The sequence below is a fragment of the Sphaerodactylus townsendi genome, linkage group LG07, assembly GCF_021028975.2.
Source record: "Sphaerodactylus townsendi isolate TG3544 linkage group LG07, MPM_Stown_v2.3, whole genome shotgun sequence".
Classification (NCBI taxonomy): Eukaryota; Metazoa; Chordata; class Lepidosauria; order Squamata; family Sphaerodactylidae; genus Sphaerodactylus; species Sphaerodactylus townsendi.
Window position 1 is genome coordinate 50,276,957 of NC_059431.1, and position 13,155 is coordinate 50,290,111.

At 40.8% G+C, this 13,155-nt stretch overlaps 1 protein-coding gene and 1 long non-coding RNA gene across 4 annotated transcripts in view; one reads left to right on the forward strand and one right to left on the reverse strand.

Annotated features, from left to right (window-relative positions):
* LOC125436539 overlaps window positions 1-13,155 on the forward strand; it is an 88,698-nt gene that overhangs the window by 15,329 nt on the left and 60,214 nt on the right. The window lies entirely within an intron of this gene.
* The window catches only part of LOC125436538, a 64,565-nt gene continuing 57,267 nt past the window's right edge, over window positions 5,858-13,155 (reverse strand). For all 3 annotated transcript variants that reach the window (XM_048503626.1, XM_048503625.1, XM_048503624.1), the window contains 3 exons: window positions 9,876-10,062; window positions 8,566-8,701; window positions 5,858-6,099 (listed from right to left, as the gene is read on the reverse strand). In XM_048503626.1, coding sequence (XP_048359583.1) covers window positions 6,000-6,099; window positions 8,566-8,701; window positions 9,876-10,062 — 423 coding nt within the window. In that variant the 3' untranslated portion in view covers window positions 5,858-5,999. The remainder of the gene's footprint in view (window positions 6,100-8,565; window positions 8,702-9,875; window positions 10,063-13,155) is intronic.

The window sequence follows — 13,155 nt, forward strand, 5'->3', positions numbered from 1 at the left end:
ATTTGCAAGACCTGAGCAAAGGTCCTATTGTTAACAATAAGATGTTTTAGAGGACGTTGATTTATAGAATTGCCATGAGTCAGAAGCCACTTGATGGCACTTAGCATGCATGCACATACACGCACGTGCACACAAACACACACACACACACAGAGAACTTAGTGTGAAAAGCAATATAGGAAATGTAGCACCCTCCAATGTAGGGAGGACTGTAATATTCCCATTTGGAGCACTGTTACTACCACACTCTTGGCAGAATTCTATTCTGCAAATATCCCCTTTTGAGAGGAAAGAACATATAAGCCATTCTAACCATATCACCCAGACAACTCGATAGAAAAAAAACTCAAGGCCTCTTCCAAGCAAATGTCCATACCCAGAGTGAGGGAAGAGGAGAAGAATGCCCTGAAGAGCAGCTTTGTGCAGGTCAAAGACAATAAAATAGCAACAAGAGAAAATAAAACAACATTCACAGAAGGCATTTCCATCATCCTCTCAATAGTCCATTTGACAAAAGCTCTCATGTAAGAAACAGGAGTGTGTGGGTTTGAATGCCAGCAAGGGGGAAGATGGAAATATGATGACGCTCCCCTTTCATCCAACTGCAAACCAATCAATAGTAAAATAGAAGGCCCAGACAGGACTAGATCTTTCACATCACAGCCTACAGACAATTTTTCTCTATATATATTAAACTGAGCACGTAGGTAAAAGAAACATCACAAACACCTCCATTAATTTGGTATTGGAACTTGCCACATCTCTCAGAGCAGAAAAGACCCCAGAGAACAGAATAGTGCTAATAGAATAGCACAGGCTCAGCACATCTGAGATCCTTAAATGAAACCTCACATGTAGTTAGCTATAAAACAGCCCAAGAAAGAGTCCCCAGAACAGCCTAAGTTTTGTAACATTGGTTCCAGTAGCAGGTAGGCTGCTACCATACCATGAAGTCTCTGTGGCATTTATGTGGAGTTTCATTATTGCTGCCTACTGCTATTCACCTGAATAGTTCTTATTCTCCATTTCACTTTTCCATCATGCAGTCTGCAGGTTTATCACACACGTGCAATGATTGGTGGATTGTAAATGTGAAGGAGCCAGATTCTCTCCCTGCTAGAATACAACTGTCGAGATAGCAGAGACCCTTTTAGCCATCTCCCAGTGTGAGTTCCATACTGAAGACAGCTCAGTAAGGGGTGGCTAGGGATCCCAATCTACCAGCCCCATTAAACAGAGAAACCATTACTATATTTATTGAACAGTATCAGAAATAAAGGTTTGAAGGGAAGCCAGATGACTGGGGCTGTGAGGTCTTTTGATCTAGCCTGGTTTCCTGTGCCTTTGTAAGGAACACTGACATAACTATACCCATTATAAATATGACTGTCAATCAATTGTCTGTCAATATAAATATGACTGTCAATCAATTTCCACTGACATAATTAGTTGTGAGCTAGGTCTTTGGTTTGACACCAAATTTTTCTAATTCCTACTAAACATGTCTGCATCAGCCCACCCTTCCAAAACCCTGCATCAATGAAATGTCCAATAACACCCAATAACATCACTTGAAGAAGAAGAACATAATTTGATATGCTGGTGTCCTGGTTGGGATTTATATAGTGACTAAAAGAATTATTATGGTTTGCAGAGTTAGTATCCTAACTCCACTATTGCTAGGCAGCCATGGCAGGCGGCAAATGGAAGACCCTTTTCATTGCCTTTGGCTTCTATGGTAATATGGCAATATTATGTTATGTAAATGTTACGGAATTGTTAGGATAATGTTACAAAGGGGCTAAGCTCAGAGGTGAGATGCAGCCTATTCGCACCTATTCGGTAGATCCGGTTACTAAAATTTTCTCAGTTCGGAGAACCGGTTATTAATGATTAGCTCAACTAGGGACAATGGGGTAATCTCTGCCCCTGGGTACAACAAATCTCGTCAATTGGGGGATGCAAAATCGCCCCCCAGGGCCCCCTGCCCCCCATGGCACCCCCCACGTGTGTATGAACTGTATGAAATAATACAATATATAGTGATTCTATTTTTTTTGTTCATTGGTATAAAGGTTAGGAAAATATTATAGGTAAAGATTTTTCATTTTCTTTTTTTCCCTTGAAATTTATATTGGGAAGGGAGGAGTTTAAACTACTCTTTTAGATTAAGGATTTTGGATCTCTCCCTCTGTTAGTTTTCTTTCAAGTGGAATAGATAAAGTAGTTATAAGAATCTGAAGGGGAAGTAGAAAGTAGGGAGGGAGGGAAATATGGGAAGGAGGAAGGCAATATAGGATGTTTTAGGTGAGGGCCGTTGAGAGCGATAGACAATTAGATATGTTTATAATATGTTAACAATTGTAAACAGTTTTTGGTTTCTCTCCTAACTTATGTTATTATTTGAAACCAATCAATATAACTATATAAAAAAGAAATAATAGGCTGATTCCCCACTGCAGAGTCAACCTAGGTTCGACACAGTTCCTTTAATTGGTACTGACCTAAGGTTGACTCTTGCCACTCCCCATGAGTTCAACTCAGTTCGTCCAACTTGAACCGAGCTCAGAGGGTGGTATCATCTTCGGTACCTCTTTCGCTCCTTGTTCCCGATTGGCTCTTGTTTTACAGTGGGAAACGTGAGCATGCATCCTCTTTTTTCAGTTTTTATACGTCGCAGCTACATAGAATTGGCTGAATGGAAGAGTCGTGGTCGCATCATCGTAGCTTTGAAAATAGCAGTTAAAATTTTTAAAAGGCACACTTTTCCCCGCTGCGACTCTCCCGTTCTGCGCATGCCCAAAACACAGCTCTTGATTGGCTGAATGGGAGAGTCACTACGGACGATTCCCCACTGTCTAGCTTCCAAATGAATTTGACCAAGGTTCGGGGAAAAAGCTGTACCTCAGAACTGGAATCAGAAATACACTACCTTTCAGTATATTGCTTTTTTAATACTTTAAACAGCCATTATTTGAATCTAGAGGCGGGGCAAAGGGGAACTGCACCTGGGGCGCACGTGCCCTGCGTCCTTGCCACAGCCCACCCAGGAATGCCCCGCCCTCGGAACGCCTGGCCATGCCCCCGTCGTGCCCCGCCCAGCCCCACTGGCGCTACGCCACTGTTTGAATCCCACCACCATCGGAACCTATTACTAAAATTTTTGAATTCCACCACTGGCGAAGATGTGGACTGAGGGTGGACTTGACATACTGACTAGACATTTCTGGTGCTGGGTTAACTATCAGTGCAGTGCAGTGCAGTATTGGCTTATCTCCTTGTGATGACAACCTGGGGGTTAACTGTTATCATAAACAGTTTAGAACAACCATGCTGAACAACCTGACCTCAGGATTGCGCCTTTAAAATTTTGATGTCTCGAGCAAAGACTGGATTGATAGCAATTATGAGGATAAATTCTTTTGTGGTCCAACAAAGTTTCCTGCATATTAGTTTAGGTCACTGGAAAGCACATTAGGGATTTTCTGTGGCTTCTCATGTGTAGAACAGTGTGTACATTTGCTCCTGAGCACAGTAGAAAACAGCTGAATTTTTGAACTAGCAGAGTAAATCAAATATTAAGAATGTATTATGTGGTCAATATTACAAAAAGGTAGCAATGCAGTTTGTGGCAGGGGGAGTATGGGCACTTATGGAAGATTTTATTGGCCTTTTGGATCCATTAGAGCTGAAAAAGCCAGCAACATCTGGTTCCTATTTCGATTCCAGTAAATGGTGGTGTGTATGGCATTTCTCTGGCAGCTACTGCACACCGTCCAACATTTCACTGATGAAAATAGGACATGGGTTGACATCTTGTTTCAAGAACACTTCTTCCTCAGAAATGTGACTGCTGGTTTGGAAGTTGAACTATAGAAGAATAGCAGCTCTAGCAATTACAGCTTCAACATGCTAACAGTGCATCTTCAAAAAATAAAAATGGGGTTTTTAATTTATTGGAAACTGTTCCCTACCAACTACCATAAAGAACAACTACAACTACTACGGCCTACCAGATGCCTTTGGAGCTCACATGCAGGATGTGAAAGCAATGGCCTTCTGCTGCTGCTGCTCCTGAGCACCTGGTCTGCTAAGGCATTTGCAATCTGAGATCAAGGAGGATCAAGATTGGTAGCCATAGATCGACTTCTCCTCCATAAATCTGTCCAAGCCCTTTTTAAAGCTATCCAGGTTAGTGGCCATCACCACCTCCTGTGGCAGCATATTCCAAACACCAATCATGCGTTGCGTGAAGAAGTGTTTCCTTTTATTAGTCCTTATTCTTCCCCCCAGCATTTTCAATGGGTGCCCCCTGGTTCTAGTATTGTGAGAAAGAGAGAAAAATTTCTCCCTGTCAACATTTTCTACCCCATGCATAATTTTATAGACTTCAATCATATCCCCCCTCAGACGTCTCCTCTCCAAACTAATGAGTCCCAAACGCTGCAGCCTCTCCTTATAAGGAAGGTGCTCCAATCCCTCAATCATCCTCATTGCCTTCTCTGCAGTTTTTCTATCTCTTTGATATCAGCGCAGAGATGTACCCGGCCAAGGCGGAACCCACAGAAGTACTCCGAGTGCTGATCGCTTTCACTGCTTTATATAAAGGCATGACAATCTTTGCAGTTTTATTATCAACTCCTTTCCTAATTATCCCCAGCATAGAGTTTGCCTTTTTCACAGATGCCATGCATTGAATTGACATTCCCATGGAACTATCAACTAAGACGCCCAAATCCCTTTCCTGGTCTGTGACTGATAGCACTGACCCCTGTAGCGTATATGTGAAGTTTGGATTACTTAACATTTTGCTACATTGAACTGCATTTGCCATTTCTTAGCCCACTCATTTAATGTATAAAGGTCCGTTTGGAGCTCTTCGCAATCCTTTGTGGTTCTCACCACCCTACATAACTTGGCCACCATGCTACCCAATCCTACTTCCAGGTCATTTATGAATAGGTTAAAGAGCACTGGTCCCAAAACGGATCCTTGGGGGACACCACTCCTTACATCTCTCCATTGTGAGAACTTCCCATTTACACCCACCCTTTGCTTCCTGTTTCTCAACCAGTTTTTAATCCATAAGAGGACTTCCCCTCTTATTCCATGATCGCTGAGTGTTCTCAATAGTCTCTAGTGAGGAACTTTGTTTCTTTGAACTTTGTTACTTGTTTCTAAGTGTAACTACACTTTTAATTTTTACCTTCATTGAAAAGAAAAAGGTTGGCATAATTTCTCACCGTTAGATAGTTTTTATGGGACCAGTTGCATATAATAATATAGTTCCTGTAAAGTCAACCAAAGAACATACACTCCTATGAGAAACACACACAAAAATTGGGATTCTTTATTTTCAAAGGAATTCTAGATTGTGATTTAAAAAAACCCTCTCTGAAGTAGCTGAAAAACAATTAAACCACGGAAAATAACATGCACAAATCCCTTCATGATTCTAGCAGGAATTGGCAGGAAACTCTGGAGAGAAATGTACCAACCCACCATCATGAAAAACACCATCAATATGCCACAGTGTCAGGAGATACCTATAATTAAATCAACTAGCGCATGAGTGCCAAATTATATGCTGCTATTTATAGTTACAATTGTCCATTAGTATTAGCTTGCAAATATGCTTAAAACTCCAGTGAAAGATGGAAAAAAGAGATGTTGTTCAGGAATATTGGAATTTAATCTTTGTAAAAGGGTAGGAAATAACTGCTGGGAGAAACATATGACCCCCACCCCCACCCCCTTTCCTAACTCAGAGTGAAAACAAGACTATAAAACACCTGAGTGCATAAAAAAAAATTCCAGGCAAATAAAACATAATAAGAAAGTAAAGTAACAAAGTACATAATATAAAGTGGATTTTTATTTATTCCCTAATGCTTACAAAATTGTGTGGCTTATAATTCATAAGAAATATTCCTGACTAAATGTTTCTAAATTATCTTTTAATAAAAGATGTTTGCCATAAAAGACTAGAGATTTCCACTTCACATCCTAGTCTCCTCTAGTGGTCGATTCATGAAGTCTTGTATGGCTTGGTTTAAAGGCAGCCATTTACTGACTGAAGTTCTCAGTGCGGTAATCCATCTATAAGGAAGCAAAAGTCATAGCTGGTTAGTGAAATGAACATCATTTGTATAACTGCACAAGAAACACCCCTTGAAACAGCTTTTTAAAATCAACATGGCATAGGCATGTGCCAGAAGATATGGTACCAAACATAAGTGAGACTAGAAGTATGGTAAAATTTTCAGAAATATCTTTCTGTAGGTGAAGTATATTTATCTCAGGTTTTAAAACACCTCAACAATTCTCATTTTAATTCCTGAGTTAGTCTGATACAATCAAAAACAAACAAAAAAGTGTTAAAGATATTATACTTTAAATCAACTTACTAATTTGCATCAAATAGATCCTTCCAACAAGAGGGGCATCATGAGGAGTTGTAAAGAAGTGGAAATCCCATCCACTCACTTGCCCCTGCTTCCTCCTTTATTGATCACCCTACACATACTCATTCCCCCTCTCAATATGTCTGTCTTCACTTTTCCCTGTATTTTTTTTCTTCCCACATAGGGATGCCAACCTCCAGATGGTGGCTGGATATCTCCCTCTGTTACAAATGATCTCCAGGCAACAGAGAACAGTTGCCCTGGAGAAATTGGCTGCTTTGGAAGGTGAATTCTATGGCATCAGACCCCACTAAAGTGAGAGAGAGAGAGAGAGAGAGAAAGTGTGTGTGTGTTGTGTGTGTGTGTGTGTGTGTGTGTGTGTGTGTGTGTGTTGCAAATTTTTTGATCCATATTCTGGGGCCAAATTTGGAATTAGAATTTTTTTGCAATTGTTTTTGGTGCCATTCTGATCTAAGCTGCTTCTTCTTCCCCTGCTTCTTCTACTTTATGCAGAAGACTTTCAAAGTTTGCTTGGTTGCTAACACGGTAACAACCCAATGAGTTCCTAATGGTTTGAATGCTTTGACACCATAGATACCTGCATTGACAGGAATTTATCAAATCCTAAACATCTGTAAAATTTGCATTTGGTTCAGGCATAAGGGTCCTTTTCTCTTTATTTGTCTGATATGTCAAAACACTTAAAATCTTAGAATCATAGTTGGAAGAGACCCCAAGGGTGATCAAGTCCAAACCACTGTCATTCAGTAATACACAATCAAAGCACTCCTGACAGATGGCCATGTAGCCTCTGTTTAAAAATCTCCAAAGAAGGAGACTCCACCACACACCAAGGCAGTGTATTCCACTGTCAAACAGCCATCATCATCATAAAGTTTTTCCTAACATTTAGGTGGAATCTCTTGTCCTGTACCTTGAATCCACTATTCCTTGTCCTAGTCTCTGGAGCAGCAGAAAACAAGCTTGCTCCCTTTTCAACATGACATCCCTTTACATATTTAAACAGGGCTGCATTCATTTAAAGTGGCCAAGTATTCCTGTACTACCACTTTATTTATTCTATGCTGAATTTCCCTACTGTATCTTCAGTTCCATTTTCCCCTGGTTGAGCACTGTTTTTCTTTTGGAAAAAAACTGAGGCAAAGAAGGTGTTGAGTAGTTCTGCCTTTTCTCCATCCCTTGTTAGCATTTTGCCATCTTCTCCATCATATGTGGAAGTCAGAGACCTTATTTTCAGACAATAGGAAAGCTTGTCAGGGAATGATGTAGCAAGCAGCCATACGGCTTTGTATTTCCTACCTACTAAGCTGTAACAATGGTATGCTGCTGCGCCAGATTCGCTCTCACAATTTTTATATGCTATACTACCTGCACAGCACCTATAGAGGCTTAAGAACAGAAATTTAGGCCAGTTAATGGCCCATATGGTTACCAGGTGACATGCCCATGATCTGGTGAACACCTGGACTACTAGGCCATATGTCAGTCCTATCTGTGCATCTTCTTGCATTTCCATGGGTGTTTCTGTACAATTGTTTGGAGGTTCTAGCAGGGGAGTGCAGCTATCGTTAAATCTGCTAAATTTGACCTTCAAGAACGGCACACTCCTATCTGGGATGCCATCGCCCTTCCAACGAGCGGCGCAGCTTCTGGGAATACTAATACGGGAGTTTTGAGGGAGGGTAGGTATTACCCGACTTTCCAGCAAAATGTTCGCATTCCAATCTCCCTGGCAACTCAATGGTATGATTGTGATGTCGCAGCCAGATCGCCCTCACATCCCTAAAGACATTCCTAATATCTTTAAAAGCAGCTATTAGAATCATTTAAAGCATATTTCAGATTTGATTCCATATGTTCTCCTATTTAAATTTTCTTTTGAGCTGTTCCATTAGGACTGACCACTCAAGCATCTTTAGCAGGAATATTACAAATCTGAGCTGCTGCTGTTCTTAGCATATATTATTGTCTTTAGAACATAGTTAATCATGTAGGAAATGACTCAGAAGACACATCACATTGTACTTTGGTCTGATTATATCTGCAGCTACAGAAAGGTGTGTAGAGGCAGGTAGAAACAAATTGGGAAGAGAGCCAAGGCTTATTTACTTAAGGTAGCAGAAGGATAAGATCATCTTACCGTTTGTTTTCATTTGCATTTTCTGCACATAAGTAGAATGTTTTAAACTCCTCAGATGGAGGTTTTATTTCTATCACAGACCTTCTGGAACCAAGGGCCTGTTCACTCACAGTGTATCCCTGCAAGTAAATTCCACCTGTACAAAACAAAAAGGAGGGGTACAGCTCAGTGATACAGGACACATTTAACATGCAGAAACTCCCAGCTTCAACTCCTACTGCTGCAGGAAATCAAGAAACAAGAGAGAAAGTAACTTGTGAAAGTAACTAATACATTAAAAGAATTCAAAATATACAGAAACCTATGCAGGTGTATGGAAGTATTGATGGAATAATTCTAAAGAATAACAGAGCAACTGATTTGCAACTGCAGCCTTTTTGAAAACTCAGAAACAGACATGTGCCCAAAAGATTTTGGAGAGTCAGTGCTGGGTATAGAAACCAGTGGGCTGACTCAGGATACGACACTTTATGTCTTCTGGAGGAATTGTAGTCCAGCTATTATACAACAGGACTTAATTTAGATGGCATCTGACAAAAAGGGATAGGGCTTGGGATAGAGCCCTAATTCACCTCCTCTCCCTTATCTCTACTTTCTTTTGAGTGGAGAGATGGAGCTGGTCTGTCCTCCTTGGCCTCTTCTCCCAAGCCTTTTGAAGGCACCAGCCAGGTTTGGTTATGCCCAGTAGTCCCCCTCTACACAGAAACATTATGGGGATGTGCCCCAGCCTGTGAGGTACCAACAGGACATACTGAGCAAATTCTGCCTGCTTTCTTTCATTTCCAACCTCCAGAGTGGAGATTTCCAACAGCTCATTGTCAAACAGCCCTGACCTGATGGCGTCACCTCTGGGTCACATTGTGACATCACTGTGCCTGTCACCCTCCCATTTTGCCCACCATTTTCCTCCTGCTTCCCATCTGAGTGGCAACAGAGGGTGGCAGCAGGGGAAGGAGATATCCCACTGAAGCAGGACCACAGATAGTTATAATATTATACAAATATTCAATTCCCATTTTTTTAAAATTCCCCCATGGCGGGCAGGGAGGGGATGACAGCTGGGGGGGGAGAGGAAGGAAGAAAATTCCACAATCTCCTACACACACAGCAGCCACCCAGGTTTTATCGCAATATGTCCCAAAACTTCACAGCAAAACAAGTTTTAGGAAAGTTTAGAGAAAAGTCAGGAAAACCTTGTGAGATGCATGAATGCATCAATAACCCAATTTCTGTTTCACATTTTTGGGTCTTCTGTAGTAAAAGAACTGGGGAAAATTATTTAATTAAATAGAAAAATGTCAGCCACTTACCATGGGCATGTGTAGAGCGTATGCTGGCATAAAAATACAAACAACCATCTTTCAAAATGCAGTAGTGTTGAACCCACACATCCTTGCTTTTGTCCAGTTGGTGAAGGAGGCCCAGGCACTCTGGGTTTTTGATAGCGAGTGGTGGAAGGCTTGTATTGTGCATGGTGACATCGACCCATACATGGTTCTGAATGTTGGGATTAGAAATCTTAGTAAAGGTGTTCACACAAAGTTTCTGAACATGTTCAAGACAGAAGCTAACAAAGTGAAATGTGCTGTTGTTTGTAGCTGACTTAAGGCAATCCTGGGGGGATTTCAATGCAAGAGACATTCAGAGGTGGTTTGCCGTTGCCTGCCTCTGTGTAGCAATCAAGGACTTTCTGATGATCTCCCATCCAAGCTCCATACAGGGCCAACCCTACTTAGCTTCCAAGAGGGGTGAGATTGGGCAAGCCTGGGCCACCCATGTCAGGGAAGAGGGTGATATTCTGTCCAATATATGCTTCATAAAAGGTACCTCCTAACAAGTCTGCCATATAATTCCCAATTGGGGGTGAGCACAGTCTTTTTTATTTGGGAAATTTTGGGTTTGGGTTTTGAAAACCGAGACATTTTTGGTAAAGCTAAATACAGCTGATAATTATTGGTTTTATTTGGCTTTTTACTGGGGGGGGGGGGGGGAAGGAAGGTTCTAAAATTCGAACCTGAATATTGCCAAACTAAAAAAAACTGTGCTTCCCCTCTGCTGCCACTGTGGACCTGGGAAATGGTGGTGGGTGGAGAACTTCAATGGAATGCTAGATTCTGCAGTCTCCCAGGTTGGTGTGATTGTGGAAAATGGTGTCAGGGAGAACTTCAACAGAATGCTGGATGAGAATCTTAGGCCCCTTCCGCACACGCAAAATAATGCATTTTCAAACCACTTTCACAACTGTTTGCAAGTGGATTTTGCTATTCCGCACAGCTTCGAAGAGCACTGAAAGCAGTTTGAAAGAAGACTGGTCCACAGCCCTTTAAAAAGCATTGGGTAGATTTGCCCTCAAAGTTGGTCTGTGGAGGGTAGGTCTACCGAATGCTTTTCAATGTGTGGTAGACCAGTCTTCTGAATGGCTAAGATTCTTGTATTCGTGTCTGCGTACCTTCGCAGACAGCTCATCAAAAATAAAAAAAAGGAAAACTAAATATTGCTGAAATTGGCAGAACAAGCTAAGTGCAACTGTATACACTTTGGGCCGGAAAGGTGCCCAGGATCGTACCCTACAGCGCAAACATCCTAGGGCAACCTTCAGCAAATGGAGGCATGGAGAATCCCTTCTCTAGCACACAAAATGTTGGGTGCAAGCTGAGGAAGCAACTGACCAGAGAGCAAAAACAGTTGGGTGAGAAAAAGCCTCTTTTCCCATCTGCCGCCTTTGCTCTCTGGAAAACAAACCAGAAGCCGCCTCTTTTTAAGACTTATGCCGGATGTCTTATTTTGGGTGTGTGGAGTGAAAAGAAGCAGTTGCCACTTTTTCAGATGTCCCACAAATGCCTTCTTTGTGCTGTGCAGAATGGACCCATGTTCAGCTTTTTTGGCACCAAGGCTATTTGACTCTGCCAAAACGGTAAATTGGTATTTTTTAAAAAAAGGCAATATGGCTTTTTTCGGGGTTTTAAAGGTGATTCGATTTTACCAAATCATTATCCCTGTTCCGTATGAAAACATTAAACATTTCTGGATCACTTCATTTTAGTTCTTGTTATCATTTCTAATTTTGCGTTGACTTAATTCTACATTAATTGTTCCTTTAATTGCCAAAGAGACAAATCTGGCCAAATAGTTTTGGATGGGGCTAGGGGGCAGAATTGCATATTGAAGCAGTGAAATTAACTTAGTTACACTACCATTAGCCTCACACAAATCTTATATGAATTTCAGTCATATACAGGTTTAATCTAACGTCAGAATCTGTTTTCAGGCATTAAGATTTCAACTATTTGAGCATGCTTATTATAAAAAGTTAGCTGAGGGAGCTTAGTCATTAGTCATTTAACAGTTGCACAAATCTCTAGTCCAGGTTAACAGCATTGCAATGATTCATGGCTCTAACCTGTGTTTGAGACTCATAGACCTACTTCATTGCAAATGCTCTAGAATCAGGCTGAAAAAATAAAGTCCAGAAGAAGCTGACTATGTGCCTAAACATAGCAGAAATTAGTGTACATTATGCAAAATGATTCTTAGGAGAAAGTATCTCTTTAGTAAGTTCTATATGAAATTAGAATGCAGTAGCACAGTTGAGGATTTTGGTGAAAGGACATCATATATTTTGACAGTTTCTCTTACAAGTTCTTGACTATGCAAATGTTTCTCTTTTGTCATCCAAAGTGAAAAGGTACAAATTATTTCACAGCTCATTATGTAGAACAGGCTTAAAAATATTAACAGAACTTTAAAGAATAAGGACATGTTGCTACCTCATGAGGAAATAATTGAAAGGATTAACAGCCCTGGTGTCTGGGCAGCAGACCACAAAATATTTTGCTGTTCTTCTACCGCTAAAGGAAACTCCAGCTTAATGTTAATATGCTTGTTTATCTGCAAAATGTGCTAGTCAATGTATCTCTTTCCTCTGAAATCTTAGGAGAGAAACCCTACAATAATATTGTGCCCTAGCTAATTTCATTTTCGTTTAAATTACATGATTTTTGCCTTATCTCTGATAAGCTTGTGAGGAGGAGATGAGTTAACTTCAGGAAATGTTGCTAGCCGCCCCTCTCTCCTGTGTACTGAGGGACCTTGTAGGAAGAACTGCAGCAGAGCATGAGACAGAACTGGTAGCAACACACAGTACATTAGAGGAGTAGATAACCCACTCACTGACTCATTAGAATGTCAAGTGCCAAGGCTTCAGTGTGTGGCACCACAGAGTTTGAGAGTGAGTGAGAGCCACTGACTTTTGTAAAAGGGAGATCTTTTTTATTTGCCAGGTCAAAGTGGGAGGTAATGTACTTATTTTCTTTTCTCTTCTGTTTAAAAAAAGAAGAAACATGAACCTTAAACAAGATTTACTAATAAAGCCAGTGATGGCATAATACTGCTAACTGTTTACCTGAAAAGAAAAGTAGCATCCTAAACATCATGAAGCTTAAAGAAAACTGTAATCCATAAAATAATTTGGAAAACAAATGGCAGCATAGCATACTGTCACTTTATTTGTCCAATGCAAAGTGGAAATTTGGAGAACTAGGAAATTAAGCCATTTCCCCCTACTGCTGGTAGTAAACTTTGGTTTATTTT